General features: G+C 37.9%; 1 protein-coding gene across 4 annotated transcripts in view; it reads right to left on the bottom strand.

Annotated features, from left to right (window-relative positions):
• TRPM3 (transient receptor potential cation channel subfamily M member 3) overlaps positions 1 to 17190 on the bottom strand; it is a 429177-nt gene that overhangs the window by 85579 nt on the left and 326408 nt on the right. For all 4 annotated transcript variants that reach the window (XM_054809132.1, XM_054809133.1, XM_054809134.1 and 1 more), the window contains exon 8: positions 12150 to 12273. In XM_054809132.1, the coding sequence (XP_054665107.1) occupies positions 12150 to 12273 (124 nt within the window). The remainder of the gene's footprint in view (positions 1 to 12149; positions 12274 to 17190) is intronic.

Raw genomic sequence — 17190 nt, 5'->3', positions numbered from 1 at the left:
GCCTGAGTGAAGTGCATGAGGTTTGCCCTTAAAAGCAGGAAAAGACAACCCCCACCCTCCAAAACTGGAAAGGTCTTCCCTCTACGTCATTGCAGATTTTACTGAAGTATCTTAATGTGAACAGGATTAACTTCCAGGAAAAAAACCTAGCTGTGTCCTAATTCTTCCCAGGAAAATGTGCTAGGAAATCACTGAGCCAAAACAGACCTTCTCTGCAAGCACAATGATTGCAGCATGCTGTGATACTTGCCAGTAATAATTACAGTCCAACAGGGTAGAACCCTAATTTTCAGACAGGGCAGGTAGAAAGCAAGTGAAGAAACAAAGAGACAGCGAACAAAAAAAAGCAGCAGGATAAAAAGCAAGGCAGGGGCCTGGAGAGTCTTGGGGAGGAGGAGAGCTGGGGGAGCAAATTATCTGACCTCAGACTCTATCAAAAGCACTCATTTTAAAACAGCTCTGCTTCCTGTTTAGCACCATCACCATTCTTGTTTGACAGATTAGTTTTTCTTTCCTTTTCACTTTCCTCTACATAGTTTCTAGCTCAGCAGGGTCAGTTTAACCTAGTGTGATGCATTCTGGTTTTTTCCTGCCTTCACACTGATACTGCATTGCACTTCTATAGGCAAAGTCAGGTAATACTGTCTTACCTGAGAGCAGTGAATACCAAAGAGACTTTCAGAAATTATTCACACACTGAGAGACACAGATATTACACTGCCGCTTAGGAATTCCCAAGTTCTGTATGTATGTAAATGTAGGGTTACCTTAGAAATACAAATCACAGCTGTTCATATGCAGATGTGTGCATGAAGTCTCTTTAATGGCAGCTGCCAAATCAAAGGACCAGCTCAGAAGAGAATATGTCAAATAGATGCCGAAAAGGGAAGATGTGGTCAAAAAGAAAGCAAATGAAGTTGTAGGTGAGACAAACCCTGAAGTGGCAAAAGCAGAGATACTTGGAAGGACAAGGAACAAGTTGTAATAGGTTATAATAGGTTCTAATAATAAAATTTCTGAATTCTTACAACTTGTTCCCTTCCCTGGTTCCTCGATAACTGTTCACATTTCTGTCCCTTACTAATCTGGGTGAAGCAGACCTATTGTGTGTGGAGAGGGCAGGACTTGTGGAGAAGACAGGCAGAAGCATTTCTAGCGCCTTGATGAGCAAGTCATATAGACCTATAGGAAATTCCTTGACACAAAAAATTGTTGGTTTTGCTTTACAGAGTCCTCACTAAGCTGGCATAACTGTGTCACAGTTTGCTATATTCAGGCCTAGCTGGGTATATAAATGATAAACCTTCATCAGTATGAGCTGCTACGCTGCAAACAGGTTTGTACTCTACACGGACGAAGTTGATTTTACTCCTAAGAAGAGAAGCAAGAGCAACAGGTAGCGTCAGCAGCCACAGTCATCATTAACTGCAAATTTGCCAGGTGATAGGATGGGAATTAACGTAAAAAATTATTTTGAAATAGTTTAAAACAGCTTGTGGTGAAATTAATCACAGGACATAAAAAGTCTTCCAACTACCAGCATTTTCAGTTCATTTTTTAATGCCTTTTCTAACCAAAAAGCAAGTCCTTTGCTCCCACCACACCACTTTTTTCTAGGGCTGATTCTGAAAACTCCACCAAGACAGAAGAACTTCTTCTGTTCAAGGCCTTTATAAGGGCCCAGGATTGAATTTCAATCACTATGCAGCACCAGGCCGTACTCAGTATTTCTAAAATTTTCTATTTCATGTGAACATTTCATTTTTTACAGTAGGGTTAACCTTAACCACTTCAGAATATGAAAAGTGAGCTGAAATATATTCAGATTTTTGGCTAGTGTTTGTTTGGAGAGAGAGGAAACACCACCAAATCAGCAGGGAGAATGCAGTGCACACCTGCACAGAAAGGTGTTTTACCTCTGTCATGAAGGATCGAGAGATGAAGAAAAAACTCATTCTCTACACCTCAGATTGACAGCGCCTGCTGACTAGACAATGGAGAGTTGAAGACAGGACGAAAAGAGAGTAACAGCGATGAGAGCAGAGAAAGCAGACAGGAGTGCTCTCTTTACATACATAGCATCTTAAGAATGCCACAAATTATTGATGCTTTTAGAGATGGTGAAGTTTCTCACCATCATTTCACTATGACATCAGGAGAAAATGTACACTGATTTAAAATTCATTCAAAGTGGGGTTTTTTTTCTGCTATCTCCAGAAAATTTTTTAATGTCTTTAAATCTCACCTCTGACAAACACACAAATTATTTGTATGCATCTCAGTTATGTAAGTGGGAAAAAAAAAAATTCTCCCTTTTCTACAAAAAAGCAGATGCAATTGCGAATACAACCTGAAACTCTCGTGTATGAAAGCATGGGTTGGTTCAGCAAAATAGGCAATTCCTTCCAGAGTACATGTTGACATTTATAATTTAGCTAAGCCTACCTGAATATTTCAGAACAAAATTAACCTGAAAAGAAGAGAGTTTGATAAACCAGAACATTAAAAAAGGTCAGTTATGCAAAGCCTCAAAATGGTTCAGATAAGAGGGGAAAGCATTTCCTTTTTTCTTGCAATGAATAATCCTGTTTAACTCAGGGGAAAAGCTGCTTGATGTGGAGGCATAATAAAGATCAAAGTGAGCAGGTGAGTCAGTGGATAACACTGCAGAAGAAAAGGGATGGCCAGATAAGAGCAAATTCAGGAATAAAAAAGCTAAGAGACATTTTTGTTTAGGGAAAAACTAAATTAAGTGGTCTGCTATTCTGAGGAGTAAGAAAGAGAATTCCAAATGAGGAAATAAGAGGGAGCAGATATGAGGGGAGAAGTTTGAATGTTGGTTGTAAAGTTTTTAAATTTTACATCTCCTTCTGTATTGTGGCAGCACTGCAACATTTCAAATTTTAGTTTGATCCAATAATTTGCCATATACTCATTGACTGGTAAGAAGCAGTGAACAAACAAAAAAATCAGTGCTTATAAGAAAGACAACAATTCTGCAGTTGAGGAGCCATCTAGGTGCACAGAAAATAATTTGACAGAAATTACTGTGAATGTTTGGCTTCCCCCATAATTGGTAGCTTTTGTTCCAGACTGAGACAGCTGTGTCAACCCCTTAATGACTAAAGAGAAAAGGCTATGGAAATCTCACAGCTCTGCCTCATGTAAGAAACTTTATATTTTATAATGTGCATATATTTTTAAGCTTTACAACACTGTCAACATTTTGGAATGAAAAATGCATATTTTCCAGTGGAATAAATGACCAAAACTAAGTTTTGGCAATAAAACCACTGAAAGCAATCCTTTTCCCTTATAGAACAGGCTTCATGGTGTTGTTACATTAGGCCATTTATGACTCTATTCAGGCAATGAAATACCAGTCCCTGATTTTAAAGTTGAAGAAACATTAGTAAATATAAATTGTAAGTCACAAAGGATATAAGCAGGGGAATAGAATTTAGACATTGTCCTTTAAATCACTGGGCTGTGCACATCAACAGACTGTGATGATAAATACAGATGTGTTTCCATGTAGACTTGTAGCACTGGGACTGTTTAAGAACAGCCACAAAGAGAGAAATGGTTTTGGGTGATGAGATAGGCATTTTCATTCTAACATTGGTGTAATATAAGCTTTTCCATCACCCTGATTCAGGAAAGAAATGTGGAGTAAATATGATCTTGTTCACTTCCTCTGTCTTTTCTGCTATAGAGAGGATTCTTGGATGTGTTGGCAAGACACTACCTTCACAGATTTTCTTCTGAAAACATAAAGTGATTTAAATAGGTAGAACGGGACATGGATAGTATGGTGAATAAAATAATGAAGCTTTATCACCTGGAAGGCTCTGACATCTGAATCCCAAGTAACCAAAATTAGGACCAATTGAAACCTAATACACAGGAGTTTGTTATTAACCCCACGGGTCCCAAAGCAGCTATTATCCACATTGATCCACTGATATCATGCATGAGTTCCAACACATACTGAAGAGAAGCCTGAATAAAATGTGTTTATAGGAGACGTTAGCTGTCATGTAAGCCCATCAAATGGGTATTTCTCCCAGAAAGCACTCTTCTGACAGATGAACAGGCACCCATGCCACAGGTTAGAATCAACTTCTATCTATGTGTGTGTTTGACCTTCTGATTAAGACCTGTGTACATACCATTTCAACTTTGTTTTACATTTAGAGTCTCAGTTATCTCTGGTCTTTATGTGGGTGGGTGTCCTTACACAAGTCCTCTTAGCTCATTCTGGGAAAATAAGAACTGGCAGCAAATCACAGTCTTAGACAGTTTTACTCTGCAATAAATTGGCTCCTTCTGGCACCTAACCTTGGATCTGCAGTATCTCTGTTGTCCTGCTAAACTAACAGTCCCGGGTAGGATAATTTCTGTAAAAAACAGCCAAGCAAGCTAATGTCATTCTGGGCTTTTAGTGAGATAATTTAACCTGTAACCCATCTCTTGCTCACAGATGCTAAGCAATGTAAAACTAAATTGGTTTTCAAGGCAAAGTTTGATAAAAAAGCCACAAGTGATGCAAAAAGCACATCACTGAGATGGATAGACCTAATATTCTGTTACTCTAAGAGAACAAGAATTCGGTTTGGTCATTCCCACTGCAGTACATACTGACAAATTATGTCTTGCAAGTCATTGCCCTAAACAATGTTGTCTGCAGGAGTTACATGCACACATATGTCTTCTAATCTGAACTGAAAATACTGACCTTAGAAGGAAGTATGGTGAGTTGGTTGGGTTGCAATGGTATTGAAGTCGGGGACTCTTGCTCCATCTTAAACTTCAATTTCTAGTTTTGCTTTGCAAGATATTTTCAAACAGTCTGACAGTACATGGATGCCCAGGGTTCTTTGCTATAGATGATGCAGGTGTATGCCTAGTTTGTATTTAAGCTAACAACGTCATGATAACATACAGAAACCAAGCAGCAAATATAGCCAGAAACCATTAGTTTCCTAGCTGGTTTGCTGGTGAGACTAAGTAGGTGATACTTGGAAAAGGCAGCTCACTTAGTGTAAAATGCTCCTACAGGACAGTAAATTTGCACTTACTGCTTTATCTACATAGAACCTGCATCTCATACAGTGAACACCTCTTCTATGACTAAGATATTTTAGCAGTAATGAATGGGCCTCCATGCCCCATCTGAAGCCACAGAAAGAGTAATTATATTTTATAAGAAAGGCAAAAGAAATTACAACTCCCCAGACACAACAGAGCCAGGGAATAAGAAAAGTTTCTGAATAGGATTGTGGAGTTTATAAACTGCATTGAACCCTTCCAATTCCCTGATTGCAAAAATTGGTCTATATTATCTTATGTGGAAGTTGCTGTGTCACACAGTACTATTTTGCCTTCACTTTCATTACTGGGATAATTGACAGAGCTGTATAATGATTTCGTGTGTGTATCCCAGAATTACTTGTTAATAGTGTAAATGGGGTAATGGATATTTTCACAAGCCTATATTTCTAGAGGGAAAAGAAACATTCTAAATTTAATTTCTGTAGCTGCAATTTTAATCACAGGATACATAGGAAGAGAAGAGATTTGTAAGAAAGTTGCATTAGTAGCTACTAGGTGACTCCATCTGTGATAATTGTGCAGGCAGTGTGCACCAAATAAAACAGAAATTACCTGCTTACTGGATGTAAGCAACAAAAGAAATATTGGTCTTTGCAGACTTGTGCTGAAGATGGCACAGCAGAGGTTCAGAATGGACCAAATAATTGCCTAAATTGCACACTTTTGCTTCAACGGTAGACCTAACGTTCTTGTGCTTTCTGTTAGCAGAAGCCCTATCTCACCTGACAGCAGTTGAAAAGCAGCTGGTAGGATCCAAAGCTTTTCAAGACTTCACTGTAAGACAAGAGCTGCCTTTGGTTTTGTCTTTTTTTTTTTGTTGTTTGGTTTTTTTTTTAAATGTATATAGGTGCTTTGCTTGTTCTCTGAATTAGTGAAATAAAAAACCTGGTCCTAGGATTAGATTTCATTCTCTATGGAGTGAATGGCAAAGCCCAGCTAACTTCATCTGACTTCTTGGCAGCTGAAAAAACAAAATATGGTTTTAACTCTTTAGCAAAAAGAAATCAAATGAAGTTTGCAGAATTTAAAACTACCCTGTAATCATCACCTTAACACTTACTTACAGAGGTAGGTCCTACCTACTAGACTAATCTTATTGATTTGCACTGGCTGGATAGGAGATTTAACCTTCATCAAAATTAGGAGACTTGCTACAGTCACTGCTGAAGAGGACTGGCAGCTCCATTTGGATGCAGAGGACTAATTAGCATCAGTACACTTTACGCTGGAAATCTCAGCGAGTGTTTCCATGGGAGAGACAAGAGTTGTTTCAGCAACCAGCAGGCCAGTAGTTACATGATGCTCCAGATCTCTACTGCCAAATTACATGCGGTTCACAGCAACTATACTCCAGCAGGAACTACAGTTGATTTTTACTGTTTGAGAAACCATCAAGCCCTCTTCTGCCTGCTCTTTAAAAAAGATTCCATCAGCATTAAAAAAATCTTAGCTGAAATAATTTATTTGTTTATGAAGCCAAATTTGTTTTTTAAAAAAAGCATCTTAATGAACTTTTTAACTTTGGGAAGGGCCAAAGTAATGAAGTGACAATATGCTGGTAAATTCTCAAAAGTCCACCTGTTTTATCTAATATTTAATTCAGAACATAGCTATGTGTATGCTAATAAACAGTTGCAGATGGTGTTTAATTAGCATACAAATTCACTGAGCCTGCACATCCAGCTGAAAAGCACAATGTTTTTTGCAGCCAGTGTATGATCAAGTCAAGCTCTTTCCAGTATAAACTCTTACAGAAATATGGGCAGGTTTGCCCCAGTTTTTTCAGTCAAACAAAACTGACACCACCAAAGATGAATAGGTCTTATTTGTAGTCCAAATACAAAAGAAACTGATAAATCACTCAACAGCTTCCCAGTACTTTGGGTAAGTAACCCATAAGCTGAATCAAAGCCTTGCATTACTAAGATAATATTGGGATATGAATGTTAGGCTTGGAACACAGCCTGCTCATGCACTTTGCATTACCGGACAATTTGGATCCATCTGTGTTTGAAAGGAAACCACCATAAACAACAAGCACCTTCATGATGCAGGTTGTCCTGATCCCAGCTCAGTGCACTCAGCTACTTCAGCCTGACATCTGCTTTGTTTAATCTGACAGCACCAGATTTGCAAGTTAGTCATGAAGTCATCTGGAATGACCTATTACCATATATACACTCAGCAACACAAAGTAGAAGTGAGGTTCACATGGTCTCCAAGAGGCCATTATGTTCATCACAGTGATCGTACACTGAGGTACAGGAAAAACAGAGGAAAGGGGAGGCAGGTAAAAAAATATCCATTACTTGGTGACATGAGATAGAGATAGGATTTTATTGTTTCTCTGTTAGACAGAAACTAATTAAATTGTGTCTGTTGCCTCTATGTGGAAATGAGCTCCAGGAATTCATGGATGCATATAAACCTATGCTCACCATCCATTCTGCAAACCCTTCTTGTAATGCAGTGGTAGGCAATGACACTATCAGTTTGCTTAATGGAGTTATTGAACCTTCAAATATTTGAGGAAACAAATTTAGCAGAAAATCGTCATGGTAATAATAAGAAAACAAACTTAACCAGCAGGCAGTACAGAGTCTTTACTGCTGGTGTTAATGTGCCATTTTTTGATTACTAAGGTACTGACTGGACCTATCCTGATTCACAGCAAATGCCTTTTCTATTAAATGGATATAAGATTAGGTCTATTCACTCTCAAAGCATTATTCTGGAAACATTAGTTTTATGACAAATGTATCTCATTGTAACAAGTAGTGTTGTTTTCAGGGACATAGACCTTTCTGGCTTACCAAGGTGTCTTTTTGCAGTGCCTGCCCAATGAAGGTCCACAGATGGACCCACGCAGCTTGCTGGAAAGCACGTTCTGGCTTCCGAGAAATTCACATCGTGATTTGTGAACAAAGCACTCCAGCAACAGGCCAGTCTAAGCTGCAAACTGATTAACTTCTCCTAAAAGAATGGAGCAGCCTGTATTTGTCAGAAAAACTCAAGCACTGGGATTACTGTCTTTAAGGGAAAATAATAAGACTAATGTATTTGCTGAGACAAAAATAAATACTCCTTTGCACAGTTAGAAAGAAACTACTGTTTCTAGTAGTAGAACTATAACCCAACACAAAGTGTTTTCAGGCACTATCTGAAGTGAACTCTCCTAGTCTGCTATTCGTTTCCTCACTGCCACTTGTCTCCGGGGCCGAGCTGGGGCTCCAGTGGGAAATGTTGCTGCCAGACTGAGTCCTCAGGCAGTGCCCTCACCTGCTCTTTGTATTTTGAGATCAGCAAGGTAACCACAATAGAATGAAAGATCAAAAAACACCCTTGAAATCTGTCTCATTCTACTTAACTTTTTTTTAATGTATGGAATTCCATCTTATTGTAACTTTGGACTAATTGATATGGAAAGCAAATGTTCTAAGCAAAAAGTTCCTCTTTCTTTTCTTAAATTCCCCCTCCCCTCCTTTTTTTTTTTTTTTTTTTAAATTTAGTGGCAGGCAAGGGCTGCATTAAAGAATGAGCTGATTTAGCTTCTCATAAGCTGCATGCAGAAGATGGGAACAGTTGAAAAAATGTTCATGGTGCTTTTTGAAAAAAACTGTGAACTGGACTTCACAATACTGCCTGCTGCCCACTTAGCTTTGATGAGCCTTCATGCTCCTATTTTAGGAACTTCTGGGCATAAATTGTTTTGAGAATTCTATGTAAATGTGACAGTAAAGAATCTCCATATGTTACATAGAAAATGCTCTCCTACCCTTGTAATCTACAGTTACATACACAGACCTGTATAGTTTACTTAATTTTAAATAGATTTTTATACCATAGTCCTCATTAAGCACGTTGGTCCAAATAAATTTCTGAATATAAACTCTGATGCTTGCAGTATCAACACAGCTACATTTACGATTTAATAAAAACTACTCATTAAATTGAGAATTAGAATTTGATCTGTCTTGCAAACCTAACAGATCTCTCCTCTGCTATGGCCTCACCTTATCATCCAGCTTGTGTACTCAGATTTTATTCGACAAATGAATTTACACTTTACCAAATAAATGGAACATTGCACATCATAATAATGATGCTCCCTGGGCATACAATTCAGAGACCATTGTTTAAAAGTGAAATCCAAAATGTCAGAGCTTGAAAAATCTGATGTTCTGTGAAGGGGGTAATTTTTGTTATGATTATGCTTTTTCCCTGGCCACCATACTTATGTCAAATTTATAAAAGAGATGCCAGTCTTTCTACACTACTTTTCTAAGTAGGTAGAGTAGGAAAAATTATTTCAAAGGTAGCTTTTTGTTCCTTTCCAGAGATTAAGTTGCATTTTATTTTCTCTCTCCACATCTGTGATTCATCTGTATTTATGTCCTTTACTATAAGAGCATCTTCCTGCCTATACCCTGTTTGCACTTAATTGTTTAGCTGTAATATGACAAGCCTTTCCTGCACTGTCTGCTTTGTTCCCTATGAATCCAGCAGCCACAAAGTCAGACAGCCAGGCATACTGACCATGAACTTAGGGTAAAAAGCCATGACCAATTTGGCTGCTGCTGGGCCTTCTGAGAAAATCTTTTGCTTCTTCCTTCTATTTGTTTCTTTAGGGAGAGGGGAGATCAGACTAATGGTGAAGTTAGTTCATCAAGCAGTGTTTTGTCTTATGCACAACCAAATCCGAAGACCAAGCCTGAGGAAGGACAAGAGCTGGGACAGATGTGGAAATATGAAACATCTGGCTTTATAGAACCAGTGAAGTCACCACTCACTCCTGGGAACACTTCACACGTCCAAGGTCATCCATCTCCTCTGGTAATGCTATCTTCATCATTATGAGTATCATCTTTCTTTTACATTCATATACAAGGTTATAAGTCTTAAAGGACACCCTTAGACTAGCAACCACACCTCAGACATAAATTTTTTCTAGCATACCACTGTTAAAATTAACAGTCTGAGTACCACTGAGGTACCAGAGAGAAACACTTGTTTTGTTTTAATGTATTCTCTTTACATAAGGTTGGGTTAGTGGTATAAATTCAAATTCAGCACACCTGATTTTGGGCAAACCATCACCTGGCTAATAGCTTTTCAACGACGTGTAAAAAATGTCAGTAGTGACAGAGGTTACATGTCTGCAAAGAAACTTGTAATGAATGCACAACCTTGCTTGGAATAAAAATCTTGATGTGAATACTGCAGACAAAAACGTCCCAGTTAACTTTGCAGTGGCAGAGTTTGTTCAAAGCCTGACAACCAGTTCTGGATTTAGATGTCTGGAACAATCCAGAATTGCATTTTCCCAATCTTGATAATTCAATGTCTGCCTCTACTTTCTATTCTTCTTTCCTTCCTGCCTTCCTACCTTCCTGCCTCCTTTTCTCCTCCCCTTTTTCCCTCCCTCCCTCCCTCCCTCCCTCCCTCCCTCCCTCCCTCCCTCCCTCCCTTTTCCCCTTCCTCCCTTGTTCCTTTCCTTCTTTCCCTAAGGAGGTTCTCTTTGCTAATCAATGATAAGAAATGTTACGGCAAATTAAAAAGTAAGGTAGACTGAGGCCCATATGTACTACACATATAAAGCAAACTCAAGTTCCGTGGAGGTCATGGTACATCTTGACAATCATAAATGGATAGAAAGAATATTTCTGAAACACACTCATATTTTTCTGAGCATCTTTAAATGCAAAAGAGATTTTGGTGGGGGAAAAAAAAAGACGAAGAAAAAAGAACTCTACCTTGATGTAGTTCTCCTAGGGAAGGCATGACTAGTCTATACCTTATGAGCTGCACTGACTGCTTGTGGATAGCTAAAGGGTGTTTGAAGTCTGCTATACAGTTTGAATTCTGATTGTGGGAGGAAGATGACAGCAGAGACTGCTGTACGTCCAGTTCCATCAACCGTCTACACTGCAACGGCGTAGTGGAGCTGCATGCTGCTCTCATGTCTTCCCTGAAAAGTTGTCCTTGGGATTCTCTCTTCTCTACCATTGTCCAAGTTACACACCAGGTGACTGTGGTACATGTAAATCATCAGTTATGCATGAGGAAGGCTGACCACTTTTTGATGGATGCATGAACTGCTAGTTACTAAACAGAATACTGCACTTTTGGCAAATTAAACCATATAAAGAAATATATTCTATTTTGCAAAGTTCTGTCTAGAAGGGCAGGTGGTTGTTGGTTTTTTTTTGTTTGTTTGGTTGGTTTTTGTTGTTGTTGTTTTTTAACACTTCTTAACCATTATCCCCCATTCCCTTCCAGTGGTATTAATTACTCTGTGCCAGAGGATGAATTCACAAAAAACTCAAACAGTTTCAGAAAATAAAACTTCTGTAAAACAACTGAGTCAATCTTTCCTTTTGAGTGTTACCCTACACAAAGTGTTGCAGACTGTCATCAGTCTGGAATTCCAGGAAGCTGCGATATGAACTGAAAACAAAGCTTAGAAGAAAGATTAAGTTACAAAATTGCAGCATGTCTATTCAGTCAGTTTGTAAGAAATAAAACCCCCTGGAATTGAATCCCAAGTTTTTTACAAAGTGATTTTGCTTCAAAAATGCTTCTGCAAAAGCAGCCTCATGGAGCTCCCAGAAACTGTTGAAAGATCTTGTGTTCTTCAAGAAAGTGTAAGTATGCATTAAAGGGATAGCCTTGCCATTGCAGATTATGAGCCTTGGAGACAAGCTGTTTTTTCTTTCCCTGTCACACATATCCATAATAAAATAATAGCCCTAGTGATACTCATGCAATTGTACAGCATCTTTAAAATATGGTCCCAGTGACAGATAAACAATTGTGCTTCCTTCTGAGATTTTCTGTGGTGAAAGTTCTGTTGGATTATTCACTTTAAATGAGAAAATATAGATTAAAGCAAGCAAAAGTCAGCATTATATAATATCCTTTTACAGTCTGGATCACAGTGATCAGATTTGTGAAATCCTTCAACAGGGACCTGACAGACAATCAAAATAATGCATTGAGCTCTCTCTTTGCCTCTAAGGAAAGTGTGAACATACCAGCTCCTTCTTCTTCATGCACTCCATGAGGATAATGAAGAGGTGCTGTGCCTGGGTTCGGGTGTATGTGAAAGTCTTCTGTATGGTAACCAGCAACTGGTCTCTCAAAGACTCGTTGATAAGTCTGAAATTCAAAAAGAAAAATATAAAGTAGAAAAACAGACATGCAACTTCAGCCAAGGGTCAAACAAATAAGAGTTACACAACAAATCACTGCATGTTGTTTTGGACAGGTTTGAAGGACAGAAATTGTGGAAACTATCAGAGACAAATTGGAAAACACTGTTCTAGAGAAACAGGTTGATCATGTTGGGGTCCCTCATCTCTCATCTCCAAAGTTTTTATTTCAGTTCCCACATATCGCATGACAGAAGGTCATTCAAACTATCAGCTCTGGGGAATTTCCTAACAAAAACAAGAACCACACTGGCAGTCTGGATTTGAGGGAGACCAACACTTCTAGGTGAACTGAAGACCCCTTTCTATCAATGACATCAGAATTCAACTCATCATTCATTTTATGAAACTAGGAGCATTTGTGTTGTCAGCGTTTTTGATTTTAGCTTGATTATTCCAACAGTTTCAACCCACCTTATTGATGCTGCACAGGACCAGGTAATTTCTCTGTTCCTGAGTCCACTGGAAGAAACCATTTTGCTTTTGGTTATGCTGATCTTCCAGGAGTTTAAAGAGTAACCATTTTTATATCCCTCCTCAGTGCCAATGTTAGTACTTGCAAAAAGTGGCCCAACAGCAAAAATAAATAGTAATATTACATGGAATATTAGTACTTGATCCCTACCCGTTGATATCAAAAAGCTTATTCCTCAGGACTGTTCTGGGTGAAACACTGCTGTTCTTAATATCTTACAAAATAGTGGGCTCTCATTTAGAACATGTATTCCCTGATGTATGAAAGCTCCTACACTATAGCAGTTTTCTCACTTAAAGATGGTAACCGATTCAAATTAGCTGAGTCAGAATGTTTTACAGGGTAAGTCATTCATTGTTGATCACCTGGGGGAATGAAAATCAAAGAATCTTTATGACTCATAGTTTAGGACAGAAGATGAACAAAGATTTAGCCCTACAGCAACTGCAAAGAATTATCAGAAGCAGCACAGTATCTAAAAGCCATTGTTAGCTTATGGCAGCTGCTCTGGGAGAACAATGACCTAACCCCTGTTTATTTTATACTATTGGTAAAAGTTGTCTGTACTTCTTTGCGGCAAGGAAGTCCAAATGAAACTGCAGGATATTCATTACACAATTTAATTTTAAATATGATTTATCTATGTAGTCTTTATGCCTACAGTGAACATGTCATTAGAAGAGACAATGAACGGGAATGGGCAAGAGGTATAGAGGTGCATAGGAGAATAGAAAAGGCCTGGCATATGGAATGCATATGTTCTCCACTCTCTAAATTTGACTTGGACTGTAAATATCCCTGTTGAGTAGGACTCCCACTTCACAAAGAAGCCTCTAAGGCATATGTCAATGTGTTTGGATTAAAATGAGTTTACATCACGCTGTGGATCACTGTTCTTTCTATGTCTGGCTCCTCCTGTTGTCTTCTACTTTATTGCAGACTCATCTTAAATGGAGAATCTACCTCTGCACTTCCTCTTTTCATCGAGGAGCAGTATGGCCCCAGATGTGTTTTTTCCTGGGATACTGGAGAGGCAACAACACTGCATTTACTGCTCACTCACTGTGTAAGCACTCCTTCCCTGCAGCATGATCTGCTTCCCTCACAAAAAGGCAACATATGATGAGTTAAAACCTCCAACCCTCCTGGTGGGCAGCAATGAGACCTGACAGCAGAGGACTTTCTGTGTGAGGTTATAAGAAAAATAACCTAACCTCCGGTATATAGCAAGGATGTTGCAAGCACATGGCAACATGAATCAAGATATCAGGTCACAGGTAGAAATGTACATTCCCTCCAAGTTAAAGAGAATCAACTTGGAAAGGCTGACACCCTGAATGCACTAACATACTTTGAGTTGCAGATTAGTAGGTCATATATGGTATAAATTATGAAGCCTCTTTTTTAGGCTCTTAAAAAAATCAATTGGAAATTTGATTTAATCAAGAAGGGTGTTCTTAACAAAATGGTGCTATCACTATAAATACAAGTGGTTCAGAACTATGCAATTTTCCATTCTTCAAACTAAGACAAAAAAAGGGGTTAATCACTAAGAAGAAGTTTCCTAAAAAAATCAACTGAAGAATCTGAAGAGATATTTAAATAAAGCTCTGATTTCCTGTACAAATGATATATGAAATTGAAGTACATGAAACAGTATTAAAAGTATATGAAGTATGTGGAAGAATACATGGAATTGGAAGAATCTGAAATTAGAGAACTTCAGAAAACTTTTCCAAAGATCCTGGGCTGAAAACTATCCTGTTTTCTCATCATAATTTAATTTTCCTTGAAAAGTGTAGAATCCAAAGCTGAAATTTCATCTCAGAAATTCTCTCTCTCTCAGGCTAACACACACAGAAAACAAGAGAAATTTGCTTTCATAAACATTGAGTGAAAGAATTAAGTCCTGAGGCTTCCTAAGCAGCCATCACTTTCCTGAATGAAAGCTATCAAAACCTGTACGTACCATAACTTTAAACAGCATATAAAGCAAACTCCATGTGAAAGATATGGAGTTTTTTTTAAAAAGAAGTTTCAAGAAGTGATTCCCTAACTACAGGGGTACATATCTATTGAAATACCACTGCTCAGAAACTTCCTGTTGCCATCACTTGATTTATGCAGTTTTCCAGCCTTAGTAAGTACTTTTTTTTTTTTCAACATCTCATTGGTCTGCAATTCTACAGATTATTCTATGTCTTTGTGAGATGAAAAACTTGAAGTGATTGTAATCAGGAAGAGAAATGATAATAGCAAGCTTTCTGATAAAATAATCATAGCTGAGTTAAGCTTTGTGCAAACTGAAATCGTTGATATAAAGATGATATCACATTTACTCCTTAGGAATTTAAAATGTTAGAAGGTATCAGATCAAAGTTCCCAATTGTGTAAACCAGTTGGGACACATACAAACTGTGCCAGGCTATTAAAGGCTAAATCTATGATCCATACTCCAAAACCAATGCATGCAATACAAGTAACTTCACAGACTACTGTGAGCAAAATAACTAGGACTTGCAGGTGGGGTGATGATTTATCCATTATGCAGAGACAACCACATTTGTTACACATACAACTTTATCACACATTTTTTTAATGTCACAGATTCCTAATTTTAGATTTGGGAGGAAAGAGGTGGCTCCTTGTGTCTTGTGATTAGAGGTCTAACCTAGAACATGGGAGATTCTCAGCCACTAACTTGGGAACAGTATATTCAGCAGCCTCTGTCATGGATTACGAACCTCATATGCATAAGGCTCCATAGGCATAAAACTACTCCCTTTACCAGACTGAAACTTTATGATTATGACTTCCTTCAAAGCCAGCATACTCCCACCCTACGGACAGCGTCAGATGAAAATAATGTTTTTAACGTCTTTCTGCTAGGCTTCAGTTCAGAATACATTTTGCAACATACCAGTAAAGACCTGTTTGGGGCATTTTGATGGCATGATTCCCTGAATTCCACTTAATTTGCCACAGAAGCAATACTGGAGGTAACTTGCTCCTGTCTAAATGACATGTCCTATAAAAGGACAATTTAAGAATGTTCTTTTTCATTCCCCACATAGTTCAAACCTGTTCTTTCATTCCCTAAATACCTAAGATAAGTCTGTTTTCCTATCAGTGCAGGTATCCAACTTTTTTTTTTTTTTTTCGCCCAGAGGAGCTGGATTGCTGATGGAATTTAGATACCTACTGTCAAAAATCTGGCATCTAAAGTGGAACTATATATATCTACATTTAGTTTCAGAAAAAAAATCTACTCATAATTGTTGCTAGGAGTATATATATATTTTTTTTAAAAAAAAGAATATTGCAACATTAGTTTTGATGCATGAGATTATCAGAATTGACCTGTATGGCCTTACCACAGGAAAAAAGGGAGAAAAATGTCTTGGATCCATCAGGAGAGGCCACTTAAAAACACCGAAGTGACAAAATAAATAAAATGGCATCCTATTTCTGTCCAAGATATGCTGGAAGATTAAACAGCAAAGCAGAACCCCCTTCATTGCTTTGGCTGATGCAGAAGAGTCAGATGATTGCATTTTGGCATCCTCCTTCCTCAGAAAGAAATTTTTTTTTGAAGTCATGCCTGATATTTGAGGAGATAATGGACATTCCACTCAATAACACTACAGTCTTTCAAATTCATGGCATGTGATTTTGTAGTGAACATTGGAAAGGATTTGAAAGATCTGACCCATAGCCAGCTCCCTAAATTATTTAGTCTTTTTTCTCCAGAGATTTTTAGTCTTTTAGTACAAGGTACTAAAGATTTATAAAGATTATGCTCTAGCCTGATTTCAAAATGCAAGTTCATTATAGATCTTTTAAAACTTATTGTTGTCAAAATGCTTTGATATTCTCTAAATGAAACACTGCATTCAATGAACTGCACATAATCTGTTTCTAACTTCTCATTTGTAAATTATTTTTTTGGTAATTATTGTTTCTGTTCTGGATAAAGAAAATATATCCATAAAATACCAGCGTGATGTGAAAACTATTCTCTGCCCTCCTTTATGGGAATCTCAGGGGATTTTCTGTTTTAATTATGATTTGCACTTCAGACAATAACACCATATGTAAGAAACACGACCAGAGGCTCTGCTGATACATTCTTCCATTGGAATTACAAATAAGACAGAGTTGTGCAGCTCTGTGGGACTGACTGAATTTCTCATACTTTTTAAATCTACACATTTTGCATCTCATTGTTATGAGAAGAAACAGAAAATAAATGTAGTTATTCCTTCATTTTATTCAAACAGAAATGATTTCTGGGTGCTTTTATAAGGAATCAGCTTTATTTGCAGCTCTTAACTGGTGGTTGTTCTTCTACACAATTTTTCCCTGACTATGTTTATTAAATATTTGTCC

This window comes from Grus americana, chromosome Z (genome assembly GCF_028858705.1).
Source record: "Grus americana isolate bGruAme1 chromosome Z, bGruAme1.mat, whole genome shotgun sequence".
Classification (NCBI taxonomy): Eukaryota; Metazoa; Chordata; class Aves; order Gruiformes; family Gruidae; genus Grus; species Grus americana.
Note: the sequence above shows the minus strand (reverse complement) of the source record. Positions and strands in the feature narration are given on the sequence as shown.